Source organism: Zalophus californianus, chromosome 2 (genome assembly GCF_009762305.2).
Source record: "Zalophus californianus isolate mZalCal1 chromosome 2, mZalCal1.pri.v2, whole genome shotgun sequence".
Classification (NCBI taxonomy): Eukaryota; Metazoa; Chordata; class Mammalia; order Carnivora; family Otariidae; genus Zalophus; species Zalophus californianus.
In genome coordinates, this window is record NC_045596.1 from 81,923,685 (window position 1) to 81,945,425 (window position 21,741).

General features: G+C 37.8%; 1 protein-coding gene across 1 annotated transcript; it reads right to left on the bottom strand.

Annotated features, from left to right (window-relative positions):
- Positions 1 to 684: 684 nt before the first annotated feature.
- LAMTOR3 (late endosomal/lysosomal adaptor, MAPK and MTOR activator 3) lies at positions 685 to 16,254 on the bottom strand. The gene is made up of 7 exons (XM_027600133.2): positions 16,097 to 16,254; positions 15,735 to 15,780; positions 12,851 to 12,885; positions 7,224 to 7,282; positions 5,333 to 5,466; positions 4,184 to 4,247; positions 685 to 1,549 (listed from the first exon to the last, which is right to left on the bottom strand). The coding sequence occupies exons 2-7, from the start codon at positions 15,741 to 15,743 to the stop codon at positions 1,476 to 1,478; spliced, it is 375 nt and encodes a 124-aa protein (XP_027455934.1). The 5' UTR covers positions 15,744 to 15,780; positions 16,097 to 16,254; the 3' UTR covers positions 685 to 1,475.
- Positions 16,255 to 21,741: the final 5,487 nt, after the last annotated feature.

Below are 21,741 nucleotides of genomic sequence, written 5' to 3' on the forward strand. Positions count from 1 at the left end.
CCCAATTTCAATGCTCCCCCTTTCTGGGTTTCTACAGCTTCATAGCTGTAGAGCTGTTATCACAGCACTTCCTATACCCGTTTTTATTTACCGAGCTCTAAGTTCTTTAAAGGACAGTACTACAATTTAGTTTCATATTTGTATAGAAAGAGGAAGCAGGGAGAGGGGAAGAGGAGGGAGGGAGGGAAGGAGAAGCCAACAAGCGGGCACCTGTGCTGGCTGACTCCTCACTGCACAGATCCAGGGACAGCACTCACACGCTGCACATGAAAGGCTCCCCAGGAGCACAGAAATAGGATGTGAGCTGTCCTCCTTAGAGTTCTGCAATGTGGCAGCTCTCGTACATGGCACACACCAGCTGTTCAGTGCACGCGCACTGACCTCCACCAGTGACAAACTGATTGTCAAACAACCTAGGAGGAAACCAACAACTCTGAATGATGGACTGCCTTCCTAAATATAAAGGGCACATTCTAGAACCGAGATACTTCTTTTGTAGAGATTAAATGAGGCTCATGGATAAGGTTTGCATTCCTACTGACACTAGGTAAAACAGTCTCCAAACTGGTATCTATAAGCAACACTCACTGCTTATTCATGTAGTTGAAAGAGTGACTTCACTTAATTATATTCTTTAAACTTTTGAAAGAAGCCGGAAAAGAAACCTATTTAGTGCTCAAACTATACTTTAAAAAATACTATTTTATTTATACTCATGTATGGAAAAAAATGGCTGTACTACCATGTTTACATACATACCAATATTGGAAGCAGAACCCAATCAAGAATCACATCTAAATTTTATAAAGAACACACAAACATTAAAAGACTGATTGGTTATAGAAAGCAGAGTGGAGAAAAAAAACCATTAGCTATCATTTCAATTTCATTAAAGAGCAGCACCCTCTGAGAATAATCAAGTCAATTAGTAATATCATCTGTATTGCAAAATAATATATACATAGAAAAGTTAGTGATTGTACTGATTTTATTACTTTTACTAAGCCATTTTATCTTCCTCACACTCAATGCAAAGAAATAAAATATAAAGAAAAATATGTCCTCATTATTATTCACAATAAAAAGGGTCTGCTTAATTCTGCAGGCCTGGGCATACTATATAATAGGGAGCACTTAATGGCTCAAGTGGATCAAAGTACCATTTTGGTTCTGACCCACTGAATAGTATCTCATGCATATTTGTGACTGGACTAACTCCATGGGAGCTGTGATGTACCGAACCATCTCTGTGGTATCCCCAGATCTCACTACATCAAGAAAAGACCCTATACAAGAAAAGATAACAATCAATCTGTCCATAAATTATATCTATGGGCTCCTTCTTTAGTGTCAGGTGGGAAAAAGGGCCCTTTCTTGAGTACATGGATACAAGGACTGTTGTGGTCTAAAGATTGCTGGACTGATATTTTGTCTGTTATAATGGAAATAAAGTGTACATCAAAACCACTGTCAGATTAAGAAACTTCCACAACTTGTCTCAATTCTTCAAATAATGGAGCAAGTTCCTTTTCCAGGCTGACAATGAGTCCTAAAACAGAGATTAAGAAAATTAGAACATCAGAAAAATGTTCCTGAAAAAGTCTTTGACTTAGATCTCCTCCTGTCAAAATTTAGTTTCTAAAAAGCAAACAAGATCTTTATTCCCCCAAAATAAAGCAAAATACTGTAATTCTAACTAATCAAAAGCTCTTTTCATTATGAAGTTTATTTTCATCATCTATTATTAAAGTGAAAAATATTTATATGTATTAGAAGATAAGAAATGAATTATATGCACCGTAATTTTGTTAGTTTTGAAAGGAAAACTTTAATTTATACTTTATTGTTTCAAAATCTGTACTGAGGGCGCCTGGGTGGCTCAGTTGGTGAAGTGACTGCCTTCGGCTCAGGTCATGATCCTGGGGTCCTGTGACCGAGCCCCACATCGGGCTCCCTGCTCAGCAGGGAGTCTGCTTCTCCCTCTCCCTCTGCCTGCCACTTCCCCTGCTTGTACCGTCAAATAAATAAATCTTACACTTGATCTTAGCCAAAAGGCCGAGAAGCGATCAAATAAATAAATCTTAAAAAAAAAAACCACCAAAAAACCAAAAACAAAATCTGTACTGATTCAGAAATGATATAAGATTTTTACTTAAAAAGGTACATTTTTCCCGAATAAATTTTAATGGACTTTATCAAAATAGAGGTAGACCGCCTGCTTCAACCTTGAGCAAAGAAATATTATAAACTTATTTTATAAATTTGGTGAAGCTAAAGTATAAATGGGTATTTCAAGTGAAAAAATTAATTTTAAAGATGAATGGTAGGAGTATAAAACATACACTTCCATGTTTAAAATTCAGTGCTGATGTACTGCATGGGTGTTATACACAAACAATGAATCATGGAACACTACATCAAAAACTAATGATGTACTGTATGGTGACAAACAAAACAAAACAAAATAAAATAAAAAAGAAATTAAAAAAATAAATAAAATAAAATAAAATTCAGTGCTGAATCTGGGAGACAAAGTAGTCTAGAAATGAGCATATCTAGCTTCTCCTTAGTTTACCAGAGTGAAAAGCTTATATATCTTATATAATATATAGTAAGATATAATCTTATACATCTTAGTTTGTTTTATGCTCAAAGATCTTCCTCTATTTCACAGTATATTAAAAGCATCTGGGATCCTCAAAAAAAATGTTCTAGATACTAAAATATAATTCCGTACATTATCAAAATTTATAACAACTGATGATTTAGTACATGATGGTGATTTATCACAATTGAGGTTTAATATACTTTAAATATCAACACCACTACTATCCTATATAATTTACAAAGTGTTTTCACATAGAGCATTTTACAGCTTTAAAACATTAACGGAAGAAACCTTCTACATCATTAAATCTAAACCCCTCATTTTAAAGATGAGGAATCTAAAGACAGGTTTCAGTGACATAGCTGGAAAATGACTTGCTCAAACAACTTGGAAATAAAAAAAACAGAAAAAGAATGCATAACAGTTCTAAACGGCAGCCAAATCTAAAGAAGACAAGACTTAAAAAAAAAAAAAAAAAAACCCACTTTATCCAAAAGGGAGTATGCAAATTACAGAATACAGTCATTGATTCAAACATAAATATCCAGTGAAGTCTACTGGATAAAACGGGATCTTACAATCTGCTACAGAAAGTACAGCATCCTGGCATTTGTTCTCAAATTCTTCAACCCTCAGGAAGAACACATCTAAGTTCATCCTAAGTCCCGCTCTTAGAATTTTCAATCACATTAATCTTGCCCACTATCACTGAAGATTTTACAAACTCTAATAGATGGGTCTACATAGAATTGAACTCATCCTGGGTGCTTGGGTGGCTCAGTCGTTAAGCGTCTGCCTTCAGCTCAGGTCATGATCCTGGGGTCCTGGGATCGGGCTCCCTGCTCCACAGGGAGTCTGCTTCTCCCTCTCCCTCTGTCTCCCTCTGTCCCCTGCTTGTACTTGCTCTCTGCCTCTCTCTCTCTCTCTCTCTGTGTCAAATAAATAAATAAAATCTTTTAAAAAATTAAAAAAAAAAGAATTGAACTTATCCATTGACCGTTTTATGTGCTTGGTTATCTTCTCTACTCTTTTTGTGTTTTCTTTTTTTAAAGATTTTATTTATTTGACAGAGAGAGAGATAGTGAAAGAGGGAACACAAGCAGGGGGAGTGGGAGAGGGAGAAGCAGGCTTCCTGCTGAGCAGGGAGCCTGATGCAGGACTCGATCCCAGGACCCCGGGATCATGACCTGAGCCGAAGGCAGACGCTCAACAACTGAGCCACCCAGGTGCCCCCTCTTTTTGTTTTCTTAAGCTGTTTTAATGTGAACAAGATGTAGCATTCAAGGGTGAAGATAATTTAAATTTTCCTTTCTATCTTAAAGGATCACTTACCCATAAAATGTCTCATTTGAACTAGAAAATAAGCCCATGAGACAGAAAGAGCAGATATTGGCTCCACTATACAGCTAGGGAAAATGGAATCCACATACGTTACTCTTCTGGAGACCAGGGAATAGATGGTGGAGCTGGGCCACGAAGTCAGGTTTTCTGACTCTAAATCTACTACTCCTAGCATATTAGACTGTATGGTGTTAGAAGAAATTAAAAGATGTATCTAAGATAGTTAAAACACACCTGTATTGGCATTGCTGCTGGCTATGAAACTCACCACCAAAGGTAAACGATTGAATTGAACCACCTAAAAAGAAAGTAAGATTTAAATAATATGTATTCAAATGAAATACCTCGATCTTTCCAAAACTTTTATTTAAATGGCCAATGTGTAAGATACTACCTACCATCATGTAATATGAAAGAGCTAAAAATAAGTATTTCCGTACAAGAGACTTACTGAGTATCTCTTAAGAGACATTATCATTACTCAGCCTGCAGAGCTGAAGGCAGGGCTATGTTATCTTCACCTCTTTAGCTCCCAAAGCCCAGTGGTGTGTCAATTATTACATGGCAGGGGCTCCAGAAACACTTGTTAATTAAATTAAATGGCTGAAGTCAGTATGTCTCATTCAAGTAGTTATACCTTCATGATTTTCCTGCTTCCTGTGTACCACTATTAATTTAAATTTAAGTTAACTTCAAATCAACTGTTTAAAAGAACTTAGCTTCAAACTAATCCTTATCGATGAAATTAAAGGTCAAAAGGTTGGTTATCTTTTGCCCAATACACATGAAAATATGAACTTTTAAAATAAAAACATCCCTTGTGTGACATCAGCAGTACAGGAATCAAACTCTGGGAAACACTGCTCTAAAGCAGAAGCTAGTAATTTATTCTAAACAAGAAAATGCAGCTAGAGATCGAGAGGTATGCAGCAATGAAATTCTTTCATAATAACTCACTCATGATATATATCTTCCAAACCAAATGAAGGAATTAGCAGCAATAACAAATTTCAATAACTTATCATTTAACCATCAAGGGAAATTTTTATCTGTCACAACAAAAAAAGTGTGTTATTTGAGAAATCACATTTGTTAAGCTAAGGGCACCATCTACTGGAGGTAATAGTCACTATTACCTGACTTCCCTTTTTAGGATAATGTATTTTATTAATAAATCTTTTAATTACTTTTCCACATCAATTAATTCCTGGTATAAAATGTGAAGACAATTACTACAATTCAACACAACCAATTTGAAGGCTAAGATTTTAAAATGCCATCCACACTTCAAAACTAAAATTGAGAATAACAACATAAGCTATTTTATATAGAAGACATATTAATAGGTGAAAGCAGCAAACCATTCAACAATTATGAACCTACCTGGTAGGTGTTATAGTAACAGATGATACTTTTATTTTTTGAAAGTCCAAGTTTGCTCCCTTGGTCTGTTGCAAGGGCAAAAGTAGATAAGAAACCAGGTCTCAAAGCATGTTCTGGGGCATTATCATTGGCCACTGGAAATACAAATGACTTAAATAAAAATCATGCAGTGGATATGATAGAACCTTAACTGCACTTTTTTTTCTAACATAAATCAGTAAAAATTTTGAGCACAAGGGTTATTATACTTCACAATACTGAAAATCGTATCACTAATTGGGTCCTGTCAATTTAGATGAGAAAAACTGCTCAATCAGAAACTGAGTGATCATAACTAAGGGAAGAAATACTGATTCTCACAACTTTTTTTAATGAATACTAAACATTTATATTTTCTTAATATCTGCTTTAAAACAAATTAATCAGTATGTTTAATAAACTGAATATTCTCGTTAACTGAGAGCCATGCTAGAATAAAATCATGAAAAAAACTTCCAGAAAACATTTGCGCTCATAAAACTTATAGCAGTATCACTTATAGATGTTAATAATTTTGCAGCTGACTGTTTTAAGTCTCTTTCACTCATTAAAAGGCCTGAATGGAGTTAGTTGTACCAACAGCTTTAACACAGAGATCCTAAGAAAGAACATTAGAGCTGGAGATTATTTTAATTTTGTTCAAAGCCCTCATTACAGAACTGAGTAAATGCAAAAAGGCAAGCGACTTACTTGCCCACGGCCACCTATGTTTTATGGTGGGTGAGAATGCACACTGAACCACACAGATAATGGGTTCTATTATTATCTTGTCACTGACTCATGTGCAACTTCGCACTAACAATGTACTCTTTGCACTTGACCATCTTTGTTTACAAAATGAAAGAATTAAATTAGGTCATTTCTAAACTTCCTTTCAATTCTAAGGTCTAAAATTATCTGACATGTATGATAACCTCAGGTGGAAAATAAACTGTAAACAAAATGTAAAGAAAATCATTTAATCTTTCTTTGGTAAAGCTATTACAGCATCCCTATAGAACTAATCCACGTGATGATACCTCAAGACACAAGCAGTAAAAATGGTCTTAATACACACTGACTCAGTGACATCATATATACTTAAAAAAAGACAAAAACTGAGGGGCACCTGGGTGGTTCAGTCGGCTAAGTGACCAACTCTTGATTTTGGCTCATGTCATGACCTCAGGGCCCTGAGATAGAGCCCCACACACTGGGATTGGGCTCTGGCTTGAGCCAGAGTCGGCTTGTCCCTCTCCCTCCCCCTGCTGGCCTGCACTCTCTCTCAAATAAATAACTAAATTCTTAAAAAAAAAAAAAAAAACTGAAAACCGGGCAATTTTTTTTTCTTTTTTTAGGTTAACAAGCTCTTCTTTAGGTAAAGTCTTGTTAGAGTCTGGTTAACTAAAGTAATTGTGAAGTTAAAAGTTTAAAAAATATCTTATTTCCAGTAAAGAAGGAGAAAATCAATAAAGATTCAACAAAACAATCAATATATGTTAATTCAAATGTATGGAAGTTTATCCCCAAACCACTAGCAGTACTGATTGAAAAATAAGACAACGGGGGAAGTCTGTGTGTATAATATATGTAGCTGCATACAGGCCCAGTCTCAGCACTGACATTTACTAATGTCTTTCATGAAACACTGGGCTTGTGATAAATCAGTCACACAATCCATTTAACATGTCGTAAGTTATATGCTCCAACCCAGTCTTCAACATACAAAAGCAAACGTCTCCTCCCAAACTAAGACCGTCTCCTGGATTTATTAAAATAGCTTTTATATGCTTGCCTTCTGCACTACTCAGACCTAAGTAACGTTTTTAGTCAAAAGCAAACATGACACTGGCATACAGGCACTCAGTTTTACCTTTAATAACTGGGACTCCATCTCTATCTGACACAACAATAGCATGGAGCCCTTCAACACTAGAAAGAAAAAAAGTTAAAATATTACGAAACATTTCATTTTCTCAAAATATGCACCTCAAAGTCATTCTGGGGATTTTCATATATATATTTCTGAAAAACTATGTCAACTCAGTTACTGACCCCATAATTTCCTAGATGTCTGCAAAACTTCCAGAAATTGAATAAACGTGTGTATTACTGACATGCTTATAATCTTTACAAATTTATACAATTTACTGATAAAGATCTAAAACACAGACAATTCTCCATTATAGTTGCTAATTGTTTTTCCATTATTTATGAAAGTATGACAGGTTAACAGCAGAAGCTATAGTGACAATGGTATCAAGTGCCATCAAGATATCTGTGGGTTATGAGAGCCTACAAAAGGGGGGTTGATTTAGACAAGTGGGTCAGGGAAGGCTAGTGACAGCTAAGCTGAGATGTTATGGCATTGGTCAAGAGAAGAGGGGCAGAAAGATTGTTGTTCTAGGATGAAGGAACACAACGGAAAGAATGAAGGTCATGTAGCAATCTTTTCAGCTATGCCTACATAAGAAGCAGTAAGGGGAATGGTCAAGACTATAACCATCTAGTCCAGTCTAGGCTCTCCTACATTTACTATTTACGCTACCCTGGGCCAGTTATGAAACCTCTGTTAGCCTCCGTTAACGATATGAAAATGGGAATAATTGTACTTATGTAACTATTGTAAAATGTAATAAGATAATGCATGTAAAGTCGAGGCTGGTACGTAGTTAAAATTCAAAAATATTAATTATTACTAATTAGCATCAGAGTGTCATCTGCGCACACTGACAATTTATTAGTGCAGTTTAAGTATTAACTCATTAGAGAATTCCTAGAGCACAGAACTAAAGTGCCAAAAATTAGAATGGGAAAACATTCTCAAATTTTCAGCCCCATAATCTCGTAATATCCAAGATTGCTACTCAGAAGTATGTTCAACGTTCCTACTATAACCCAGATTATCCATTCCTTATTGTGTTAACCTTAACGTTTTAGGTTAGAAATGAGGAACAGTCATATTAAGATACTGAGATTAAATTTTAAAATCCCAGTGGCAAAAACTTTTAAGTCAGACAAGTGTTACTAAATTTTGAGAAAATGTTATAAACATTACCATTTATGAACCTCACATTAAAAGTAAGAATGATGAAATAACCTGTATAAACACTTACTGGTATTATTTTCTATTATCATTCAATCCTGGAATTATCTATAAATTAAAATGTGCTCTGTAAGGTTAATGTATAAAACAAATTCTTCTTAGTTAAAAACTAGGTTATCTAAAAGTATATCCTACTGATACCTGCACAAACTACTTTATACAGTTATCAACAGCAACATCACCTGAAATAGGAAAACACTAGAAACCTGTCTATCAAGAAGAACGAGTCCAATAAATTATGACACACATACACAATGGAATACTCTGCAGCCATTAAAAAAAAAGAAACAGCTCTTTGTATGTCCTGGGAAGGACTGATCTCAAAAGTATATTGTGAAGTGAAAACACAAGAGTTTTGAATAATGTGTACAGGAAGCAAAACTTATACAATAACAAGTGTAGGCACATGTATGTATATGTTGTGATGGACTGAATGTTTGTGTCATCCCCAAAATTCCTATGTTGAAACCCTAATCCCAATATGATGGTATTTGGAGGCGAGGCCTTTGGCAGGTCATTAGGATATGGGGGTGGAGCCCTCAGATATCAGAATAGTGCCCTTACTTGAGGCTAGAGAGCCCTCCTTCTACCATATGAAGATATGGGAAGTCCGCATCTGCAACTCAGAAAGGGGCCTCGACCAGAAGTGAACCATGCTGGCACCCTGATCTTGGAGTTCCAGCCTCCAGAACTGTGAGAAATAAATTTTGGTTATTTATAGGAAATCCAATCTATGGTATTTTGTTTTAACAACCTCAACTAAGACCTATGTGTCTACGTGTAAATATGTGTGTTTATATACATGCTTGTTTGCAGGTGTGTAAAATATCTTTGAAGGTACTGGGTGCCTCTGAGAGGGGAACTGTGCGGCTGGGGGGCAGGGATAGGAAAGTTCTCACTATGTCCTTCAGTTAATTTCTGAATCTTGAACTTTATGAATGTACTGCCTACTCAAAAGATAATCAAATTAAAAAGCAGGTAAAGAGTTCTACAAAAAAATGTTTAGAAATATCTGTGTCTCCACAGTTTCTTTTCTCTTATTTCCAAGATAGTTAACTTAAATGCCAACTAATGCACCAAAAGAGGAGGCAGAAATAAAGACTTTCTTTTTAATGGATTTTAAATTCACAGAGATAAATGCCCAACAAAGTAGAAAAATTACTCACATACTTAAAATACCCACTTAAAGAAATTAGGTCACAAATATAAAAGGTGTTTCCAATTCTACACAGAGTGAACAAAAAATAACATGAATACATTTTACTAACAACCGAAAATAAGCATGATGCGTTAATAGGTACGCTGCACGTCTAGAAGGAAGTTAATGTTATGAAATACTCTGCAGACATCAAAACCTTAAGCTTAATAAAACAAACACTTTTATTCCAAAAAAGCAAATGTTGCATTTGTAATCAGACATCACACTTCATTCTATACATATAATAATGAAACATTTGGTTATTTCAGCACAGAAAAAGTTGTGATTATTAAAGCCTAAGCCTGCTTTGGGTCACAACTAGACTTAAATACAAATTCAAGAACTTTATTTAGCAGGGAATTTACAAATGAACAAAAACATGTTCCATTCATTGGCTGGGTGTTGAGAGGCACGGCTCCAACAACTGAGAGCACGAACCCACAGATCTGAAGCCAGGCTGCCCTCGTCCAAGGCCCTTCGTTTTACAGACATCTAGCAACAAATCAAAATGCTCATTTTACTACTTTTCTTTGTAAGTGTTCAATATCATTTCTTCATTCCTTTAGCTTTTGGGATACAATATCCTACTTTCAAGAAAAAGTCATGAAGGAGTATGAATCAAACTGGCCTTGGTCATTATGGGGGAAAAAACCAAACTAGAACAAAACACATGGCTCTAAGCCCTTTCTTCCACCATAGAAAGATTGTCATCACACTTCTACAAATACCCTTTTTACAAATATCAACTATGCTTCTGCTCCTCCACTCTGTTGCTAGTGTGGTATTTCCCCCCAATCCTACTGGTCAATTTTACCATCCTTTCAATATGCTAACCCTCCAAAAAGGCAGATACAGAGAAACACAGAGAACCTTCACTTTGTACAGTTCCAATACGGACGCATTTTAGTTCTCACAGTTGAATTAAATAACACCACTCCTCCTGACAGCATGGCTCAAATTTCAGGAAGTATGGTATATTAAGTGAGTAACTGCATACAGTACAAACCTCACCAACTCTTCACACAAATCACCATGTGAGTAACTTTGCAAATGACAGATCGCACCGTGTCAGGAACCAACCACATCACTTCTTTCAAAGCATGTTGGTGACTGGTCACCGAGCATCTGTTCCTCAGGGTATGCAGGGACGGTAAAGTACACAGTGTTATCTCCTAGTCTTCCAATGATAAATAAAGCATATGACATTAAAAAGAAAAACAGAACTGAAATAGGGAACTGGCTAATCAAGATGAAATAGAGCAAAGGAAGGGAAGGTGACAATGCTGGAAGTGAAATTCAAACAGAAAGTAAACACTCAGAGAAGAAATAACTGGCCGAAAGCATGTGGACACTTTCACTCTTGCGCATAAGACGTGCAGCCAGAGGAAGTTTGTACAAGTGCACTCACTGACAGAAATTAGGCAAGCGGTTGGGATGAAGAGGATGAAGATATCCCACAGGAAGTGATGTGGGCAAAAAACTTCCCACATCGACAGTACAAAGGACAAAATGGTGGAAGCTGATCCAAACTTAGGAGTGTGCCAATTTGAAGGCACAGGAAAGATGCCTGCTCCTTAGCTTAAGGTTATACCTTTGGTATTATTTTACCATGTCTGCAAACAAGTAGGCACTGTTCCAACTACACTCGAGAAGTTTTCTACAAAGATATAAACACTAGTACTATTTCCACTGTTTCTAAATTGCAGTGTATTAAACAAATATTGCTTTTAGCATCTGTTTCCATTCCCTCAAATAGAACCAACAAAAGAGGTTTTAAGGTTTTGACAAAAATTTTCTAAAGATCACAAAACAACTGTCATTTTTCCCAGGGATTACTAAAATTGCTTTGGATGGTTTCAGCGTGTACAGTCATTTTCACGGCCCTGCACTACTGTGCAAAGCTAGGACTGACTGCTCGTCATTAGGATGAGAACAGAATCAGTGTTCTAGTTTGCACTAGAAGGAAGAGAGTAAAAATGAATTTAAGTATTACATTAACATGAAACCAAAGGTAACAATTACTTAATGCTTCAATATCTTCTTCCTGAATTATAGACAAATATACATATATCAAACCAAGGAGATAATATCATTAATTTCTACTGGTTTGTGGTCAGGGTAAAGGCACAAGTCAATAGGCAAACCACATCAAACAATTCAGGCAAAAATCCAAACAAGGGAATTTTTTTTCTTTTTCTTCTTTTTACCTACCTACAGAAATAAACTGACATACAAAACCTTTTTAAATTCACACATTTGGATAATAAAAAAGAAGTAAAAAAAAGGATCTCACCATACATTCTGCTACATTACACCTCAAAGGTTATTCAATTATGCTGGAATGTGGAAATGGATGTCTCCAGTTGTATTCCTCTCTCGCCTGTCCTTAACTCTAAGGTATTAACTTTACACTAAACTAAATGTGAATTTTAACACAACTAAAGTGACAAAGTCCTTTGAACCACAAAAATATCTAAAAGGAAGTTTGCTGTCCTTCCACAGAGCCTAATTGATAATGAAGCATCAAATGGACTGGGTGCAGGCAAAAGAAGCCTTGCGATTTTTCCAAGTATGGATTGCTGTCTACATATAGCATTTTTGGGTTATGCAGACTCAGAAATTAGGTCTGAAAAGTAATACTAAGGGAAAGGCAAGTTCTAGGGTTTTTCCCCTTAAAATTGTTCTAACTTCAGGGCCTGGGTGGCTCAGATGGTTAAGCGTCTGCCTTCGGCTCAGGTCATGATCCCAGGGTCCTGGGATCGAGTCCCGCATCAGGTTCCCTGCTCAGTGGGGAGCCTGCTTCTCCCTCTGTCTCTCTCTCTCTGTCTCTCATGAATAAATAAATAAAATCTTTAAAAAAAATTGCTCTAACTTCTTCAAAGTATAATCCAGTAAAAACTGCTATGTTAGTATATTTGAAAAAACTCTAAATAAAGTGCCAAGAAATACGGGTTCTAACCCTCTGGCATTCACGAGCTGTTTAACCTCAGACAACAAGTCATATACAACTTCTCTAGGCCTGATATTATTTATCTGCAAATTCAAAGGACATTGCTTGTCCTGCCTAGCGTTATTTGAAAATGCTAAATAACAATATACACATACTATTAGTCTAAAATAAACAGAAACAAAATGCTACATAAAATCAACGTATATAATGCAGAACTTATTTAATAATAAATTAGCAATTTTTTACCTTGGTAATTTCTTATACAGGAATCGCTTTAGGTCCTGAAAGAGAATATAAAAAAATCATATTATAACAATATGCCTTGTACTGGTTATCTAGATAGTCCTATCCACATTTCAGGTACTTTAAATCATCACTCATAATCTTTCTTGCTTGTGTTCTTTTTCTTTTTGATACTAGTTGTGTGACTTGGAACAAGTTATTTAACCTTTTTCTCTAAGCCCCAGTTTCATTATTTGTTGAGAAGGGATAACCACAGAACCTATGTCATAAGACTATTGTTAAAATTTATTGAGATGTACGTAAACGGATTAGCATATCTGGACAAATACATAGCAAATACATATTAGCTGTAAAATTAGATCATATTTTTCATACTATTTTACATCCTGTTGCTATTGTCCTATTCACTTGAGGGTATATTATAAACATCTTTCCTTGTCTACAGATAAACTTTCTCACATCACTTTAACAATGCTGGGTAAATTAACTTCTCTGAAACTCCATTTCTTTTCATAACTAAAGATAAATGACAACCTGTATCAAGTGTTAAGCATGGAACATAATTAGTACTGAAGAAATAAAAGACTATTTTATTTCCTCTCATTACACTCTCTCACCTAGGGAATTTCATTGACAATCCAGGTATCAATTATGAGGCCTACATAGGTACAGGAGGAATCTGTTGTTTTGAACCTCTAATCCCTACTATTCTCCACCCCTGGATGTTCATTTTATTTCACGTTAGGACCACCATCTTACCTCTGCTCTTATCTTGAACACATACATTAAAACTCAACTCATCATGTTTCATGTGAAATCCAGATTTCCTCAATCTCTTGTCTCCTCTAATGGCACTACCAATCCCATTATTCAGGTCTGAAACACAGAGTGACATTTAACCCTAACCTCACCTTTATCACTTCTAAATGATTTGTGAAGTCAAATGTTTTTAAAATGATCTCCTCCTCTCCTTTTCTTTTTCTTAAAGATTTTATTTATTTGACAGAGAGAGAGAGAGAGCAACAATCAAGGGGGGAGCGGCAGGCAGAGGGAGAGGGGGAAGCAGCTGAGCAAGCAGCCTGATGCGGGGCTCGATCCCAGGACCCTCGGATCATGACCTGAGCTGAAGGCAGATGTTTAACAGACTGAGTCACCCAGGTGCCCCTCTTCCTTTCCTTTTCAACTGACATTACAATTTAGCTTCACTTTAATAATTATTGATGACTCGTGCTGGCCTCCCAACTGGTAATCTGGTCTCCCACTTCTATCCCATACAGTTCTACACAATGCCAATAACCATATTATTCTCCTTCTCTATCTGGGTTTGAGGTGCTTCCCAGATGATTCCCTGTGCAGTCGGGGTTGTGAACCAATGTCTGCATGGCTCTCCACTGTTTAATAAATTCTCTACAAATTCTTTTAACATTTGAGCTTCTCTACAATATGGTCTACACCTCATTTTACAGTCCTGCTTCCTACCACTCCCTCATACATTAACTCAGCCCCAGCAAGAGTGGACTACTCACAGCTCCTCCACACACATCTTTCCCTTTTCCATCTCTCAAACTTTGCTTACACTACTCATTTTAATAGTAATTCTCTATCAATCTTACTTTGAGAAAAACTGCCACTCCTTATTTAGAGCTACTCTCAACCACCAAATACTCCAAATAAGCGTTCCTGATAAACACAAACCAGATGTGACCCCTCTCTCTTTTGAATTTTCACTGAGTTATATATATACACTTATGATCACCTGCCTATTATACTTTAAAAAAATTTTTTAAAACCCTTATGGAAGGATGCCTGAGTGGCTGAGTCGGTTAAGTGTCTGCCCTCTGCCTGCCGCTCCCCTGTTCGTGTGCTCGCACACACGCGCTCACTCTCTCTGACAAATAAATAAATAAAATCTTAAACAAAACAAAACAAAACACCTTATGGAGAGGAATATACCTTAATCATCTTTATTTCACCCACAGCCCTTATTACAACAACTTTCGCAAGGTGATGCTCAATGGATATATAGCGATTTGACTGTGCCTGGAGAAGAAGTTCTCAAGAACATAATGGCAGACACTCATAAATGGAGTGATAAAAGCATACAAAGTTCCTAAACCTAAAAAGAAAAATCACGTTCATATTAATGTTGAATGATCATTCAGCCTAGTGGTTAAGAGCATAAACTCTGGAGTCAGACTGCCTGGGTTGGTATGTTGACTCTACAACTTACCAGCTGTGTAACCTGAGGCAATTGACATGATCTTTCTAGGCCTTAGCCTCCTCAGCTAGAACACAAGGACAATAACAGTGCCTACTTCATAAAAGCTGTAAGAATTAAATGTTCAATGTTTAGAAGAATGCCCAGCATGTAGGTAAAAGAACAACAGGATGTAAAATATAGACACATAAACAGTAGTAGTATCAATTCCTGTTTCTAGTAACTAGTACAATTAAGTTTCCTAAACTTACAATTTGGGTTTTATTGCTGTGCTAAAGAGGTATCAGTCAGAAATCATCTCAATTTGCTCCAATGAATCTAGAGACATCATGACCACTTGCTGGAAAAAAGTAGATTCACAGCAGCAAAACATTTAGAAATTCAAATGGTATTCCGAGCCTCTCTCATGCCCGCCGGACTGGGGAGTGGGAAGAATACAATTTTCTCAACCTCAGACACCTTAGCGTCCTCCACCCCCACTGTGGGCAGAGTGTACCCCGCAAATCTCTTCGTACTAGTCACTCACTCCAGAGCCTACCGAAACTATGTGGGGGTGGGCGGGCTAAAAGGGAATCCAATTTCTCCTTGGGAAGCTTTACCTCTCCCGGCCCAGTAGGCCTCCACCAAACTCCCCACCCTCCCCTTCCTCTTGTGTGGGTGTTAACTCACATCCGCCATGACGAACCCCTTTCTCCCGCAGGATCAATCTCCACTCCTGGAAGAGAAACTCCGGGTGATTCTCCCCTCAAGACTTCTTCCCACCTCCAACCTAACAAGCGGGGTCAGCTCTCATCAAGGCCAGGCAAGAATCCGCGGCTCTAGGGCTCGCACCGGGGAAGCCGAAGTGAGGCGGGAGTGCCCAAATACCCAGACGGTAGCTGGGACGCCCTACCTCAGCCCACTCCACCCTGCACCCGCGAAGACCTAGGCCCAAAGGAGAGGGTAAGGGGAGTCCTCTCCCTCCCTTGCGTCTCACCGCCCGCGCCACCTGCGGCCCCGGGCTGAATACCGAGCAAAGCGGCTCGAGTTACCTTGCTTTCTGGGCTGCGGTGTTCCCTCAGCTATAGATCCAGGGACAGCCTGACAGACAGCCTCCTTGGAAAGCCGTCGTCACATGATTTGTGACCTCCTCCGTGTTCCAGGAAGCACTTTCTGCGCCTTCGGGGCCCGATGATAGGAGATTTCCGGGGAGGCGCGGAGGCCTTTTTGCGTCGGGCGCGCACCGCCCCGCCCCTCGCGGGCTGCTCCCTGCGCCTGCGCAGACGTAGGGCCGTGGGGACACAGCCCGGTGAAAAGAGGGTTTCTTGGATGTCGTCCGGCGTTAAAAGACCCGCCGGAAATGTAGGCAAGGAGACGTTGTTGTGTGGGGAGGGTGCATAAATTTCATTAGTTTTTCAAGGCCTGTTATCTTAAGACCTTTTCTTGGAGATGAAAAAGTTTGAAGGGGTGTTGTTTAGGAGCTGAACTGCAAGCAGGATTGCCTGTGCCCAGAAGTCCCAGGTTCATGGGACGCCTGGCTGGCTGAGTCAGTGGAGCTTATGACCTGATCTCGGGGTGGTGAGTTCCAACCCCGCTGGGTGAAGAGATTACTTAAAAATAAAATCTTAAAAAAAAAAAAAGGCCCAGGTTCATAGTTTTCTGACCCCGATGACCCCCACTGCCTTGGCTTTTGCAAGGGTGCCACCCACGTGCTCTTACTTGAGGTCTTGTCTAGATTGAATAGAGGAGCCGTGGGCTTTCTGGAGTTTTCACAGTTAGTCGCGCAACTCAACATACACAGATACCGGACAACCTTCTTTCGTTGGCTCATGATTTAGAAGGCTATGCCTTCTAATTTGCAACCATATTATTTTTTGTTTGGTGTCTTGCTCGTTTGCACGTGTAACAAAAACCTACAGTAGGTGCTAAGAAAACGAAGACTGTGGGAACTTGTTAACGACTCATCTTCAACTCCTAATCCTTAAAAGTAGGAGAGCAAAAGGAATTAACTCTAGTTCAAGACATGGTGAAGAGTTGGATACTAATTTGTTATCCTTGAGAAGACGAAATGGTAAACTACAGCTCTCCCAACTGTTAGAAATGATCTCCTGATTATTACAAGTGAAGTTGATGGTTCCATAGCAACTCACATCATTGAAGTTCGCTTCCTTTTCCTTATTTAAATCCTTTGATTTCTTAGCTTCTGGGATACTGCATTACTTACTTTAGGTCCCCACCCATTCTAGTTTCCTAATTCTTTAGATCATGGCATTTAAAGCTTGTCTTTGGTTTCGTTTTTCTCTTTCCACATTTTCCTGAGAACGTGAGGCCTAAGTCTGCACCTTTCCTCAGAGTTCTAGGTTCACATTTTCGGCTGCTTGTCGGTTGTTGGGTACGTCTACATACATGTCTTGAAGTCAGCTCTGACTCAAAAGCTCCAAAAACTCCAATAAACCTTTTTCCTAATGTGTCTGTTGTTTCCATGATTTTACTAGTCATGTGTCATGTTTGCTATCTTTTGTTCCTCGTGTCCACTTTTCTAACCTAGCAATGATTTTTTTCATCTATATATTTTTTTCAATTCTTCATTCAAACCATTATTTAGCAAGATGATATCAATAGCCACTTACTAATGGCCGGATAAACCTTCCCAAAACAATGCACATTACTGATGCTCAAAAAAATCTTTAGTGATGTACCATTGCAGACTGATAAAGTTGAGTCTTTAATCTGGCACAAACATATTCTATTTTACTTCTGAACACATTCTAATGTGAATCCTATACTCCACCCAAGTTGATAACTTCACCCTTCCATCACTGGTTATTTCTCCACACTGGTTCTGGAGGGTCCTTTAAACTGAAGTGCTTATTTCTCTTGTAGCGGAGGAAAAACATACTTCTACCCTTCTACCCCCTTAGGTTCTATGGCTGGGTCCAAGAATTAATTGACAGATTATCCGGTGAAAAACCATACACATTTATTTAATATTTTTATGTGTATATGGGAGTATTCAGAAGGAAATAAGGTCCAAAGAAGTCATTAGGCCAAAAAGTTACATGTCTTTTATACAAAGAACAACAAATTGTGGGGATGTGACAAGAAAAGGGGCTTGGGTAAGGGACAGTAAATTGTGGGACAGTGATTATGAAACATATGGGTGAAACCAATGGAAGATAGGATTATTTTAGTAGGCTTGTTTGTACGGGTCCATTTTGGCGTCAGTCTCGCCTCTGGTGATAAGAATGTTCTCTTCCTGGTAGAGGGAGGGTACCTTTCTCACAGGAAATTTTATGACCTGCTTTTTGGTAAAAGGGGAGGTCAAAGAGTCCTTCCTGCATCTGTTTTCTTAGTGCCTTCACCTCAAAATAATCAATATGCCTAAGTGGTGGGGGCGCCTGGGTGGCTCCATCGGTTAAGCGTCTGCCTTCTGCTCAGGTCATGATCTCAGGGTCCTGGGATTGAGCTCCGCATCGGGCTCCCTGCTCAGTGGGGGGTCTGCTTCTCCTTCTCCACTTTCATTTTAACACGTTCCATCCTAAAAACTATCCATAAATGATAGTTGACCTGGAAAATACTGATTTTCATTCTTCTTGAGTGGCAAAAAAAGGAGAGCATAGCTTTCCAAGCTCTCCAAATACCACTATGGCCTCAAGGTGAAAAAACTAGGAAGATTTCTAGTTTCCAAGTGTGGTGGTTTCTGAATTAAGGCAGTCAGTGGGAGACTGATCTGTCTGAATTTACTCACTGCCGCTGGTATAGGACTAGGGGAAATATTTACTGGCCTAAAAGATTATCAGCATTAGGTACCAGTTCTTCAAAGTGGAATGTACCAGATGATCCCTGAGGTTCAGGAAGAAACTAGTAGAAATTGTAGACATATACACACAAAGTTTTTATCTCACCCATTCAAATTTTCTAGTACACAGCATACCAGAGAAATAGTATGCTAGTATATATAATACATGAAACAGTTAAAACATGTACATGTTATTAAATTCTAACTTTATTGGTTGTATCAAAAGCCTTTGTTTCTGCTATTTTTAGCTTAAGTTTCTCTTAGCTTTTGTATATGCCAGAGATGTCTCAATTTTTTTATTCTTTTCCATAAAAATCTACCAATCATCTCAGTTTAGGTTGGCTCCACTATTTCTGTGAAAATTCTAATTGGTATTCAAACTCATGGGGAGGAGAGTCTTGCTGATTTTCCAACATACAAATATGAAAATTTTATCACTTAGATTGGCCAAGTTGGAAAATGTCTTGCTAATACTGATTCTGGCTATGGTTTGGGATTTGGCCCATTGAGAATACAATTATAAGGTCATATGCAATAACTTTTATACTACCACTCATTGTCATCACACCCTAGATTTAGGCAGTGACCTGAGAAATGACTAATTCCTCTGATCTCTGGCTTGCATACTATAGATAATCAATGAGTCACTCACATGTCAACAACTTAAACTCCCCTACCTTCTTTCCTGCCTGACAGAACCCCAACTTTGGATGAGTTCAATGAGTTGTATTCCACTGCCTATACCTAGGTTGATGGGTTAGGCTGGAGAAAACACATACAACTAAACAGATTGTAAACTCTGTCACCAATCTGGGACTTGTAAAAATCCTACTTTTTCACTCATCAGCTGACTCAGTGATAAAAAAAAAATTCCTTCAAACTCTCCTCTAAGCCTGTTTCTTTTTCTTTTCCCCTCCCCCACTTTACACAGATAAACTGCCTATTCATTAAGCCAATGAAAGCCATGACATCTTACCACCAACACTACAAATCTACCTGCCTTTGCAGCACCCATCCTCCATGCATTCCTTTCTGAAAGAATGCTGGTGGTCAGTTAGCTAAAGTAATTCTTCCATCTGTCCAATGACATAATATCCTCCTGGACATATCAGGCACTTACTGCTATTATCCCTCTTTTTCTCTGTCTTTACTCTTTCACTTTCTACCTGCCCCTTTACAACAGAATGAAAAACAACAGAATAAAACAGATCTCTCATGCAATAAACACGATCTCATATAATTAATAATTGAAAAAACAAAAGCCTTCTTTAGAAACCACATCCTCTTTCAGCTAACATCCTTCTCTACTCCCTTTCACAACCAAATTTTTGGAAAGTTTTTAATTGCTGCCTCTGTTTATCCCAAATCCAATCAATCAAATAATTCTCTTGACTCTACTTCCTGAATATCTCTCAAAATCATTCATTTATCTGTATTCCTACTCTAGTCCAAGCCATGATCATCTCTCCTTTGCCAATAACGTCCTATCCTTCCTATATTCATGTTTGCCCTCCAGTCTTCTCTGCACAATAACTAAAATGATACTTCAAAAACTCAAGTCTCATTATGTAACTCCCTCCTCAAAAATCTCAAAGGTTTTCTACTGGCTTAGGATAAAGTCCAATTATCATCATCATAATTTATATATGGTCTTATGGAACTTGGTCCCTATCTTATTTTAGTTCTCTAACTTACCCTGCCTTTCCTATGCTATAATCATATGAGTTTGTTCTCATGCAAGTTTGTTTTCACTTCCACAAAGTTGCTATGGCTTTATCAACTTAGCACACTCTGCCTGAAATATATCTCTAGCATTCACCTCAGTCCTACTTATCTTGTCTTTTGAGTTTCAACTTAAGCTCACTTTCTCGGAGAAACTTTCCCTGATCCTCCCACAGTAGGTTAAGTCTTCTAGATGTGCTCTCATTGAACCTTGTAATTTTCTTTGTAGCATTCACCACAATTATAATTAGTTATTTACTTTACATTTATTTTCCTGGCTAGATGTAAACTCCATAAGGATTTCTGTCTTGTTCAGTGATTAATTCCCAGCACTGAGCTCACTGCCTGGGATAAAGCAGGCATTCATACATTTGTTGAATGGTTGAATGAATGGAAGAAAGTGCATATTAAGAATATAAAACATGATAAAAACACATCCTTTAGGGCCGCCTGCGTGGCTCAGTCATTGAGTGTCTGCCTTTGGCTCAGGTCGTGATCCCAGGGTCCTGCATCAGGCTCCCTGCTCAGCGGGGAGCCTGCTTCTCCCTCTCCCACTCCCCCTGCTTGTGTTCCCTCTTTCTGTGTCTCTCTCTGTCAAATTAAATGTTTAAATAAAAAAAAAAAACACCCTTTACAGTGAGAACAGACCTTCTTTTTATTCATATATTGAGATAAATTGCAGAGACTGAAAGACAAAAATTCATCACAAATCATTCAGCAGAACATTCATTAAAAATCAAATGCATTTTCTTTAACAGAATTCTCACACAGAAAATTTTATTTTATAAGTCTGATATCATATTAAGTATTTTACAAATCAGACATTTTTAAATCTAATTGTATAATCTTGAATGCAGTATAGACAAATAAAGTAAGATCTCCTTTACCAGTTTCACTTCATTTAACTTATACAAGGCTTCCATTAAAATTCCATCACACCTTGAAAATTACTTGCAGCTTTTAAAAAACACGTGATTTAAACCTTAAATGGAAGAAAGTCTTATGTAGCCATCCGAAAAATGAAAACAAAACAAAAATAGGTAAGAAGCATTTCTTAATATAATTACAAAGTATCATTTATGTGTGAGTTTCTTTCTTCTCATTGGTATAGTCAGCCAACTCAAAAACAGTTCATTTTGAAACTGATGCTTAAAATACTCCAGTGTCACCGGAAAA

What these genes read in the sequence shown, in the direction of transcription:
- LAMTOR3 (XM_027600133.2), bottom strand. An exon ending in CTGTATAAGAAATTACCAAG is followed by an intron (nt 7,283 to 12,850) that starts GTAAAAAATTGC and finishes TTTTCTTTCTAG; the next exon opens with TGTTGAAGGGCTCCATGCTA. An exon ending in TGGAGTCCCAGTTATTAAAG is followed by an intron (nt 5,467 to 7,223) that starts GTAAAACTGAGT and finishes TTGTATTTCCAG; the next exon opens with TGGCCAATGATAATGCCCCA.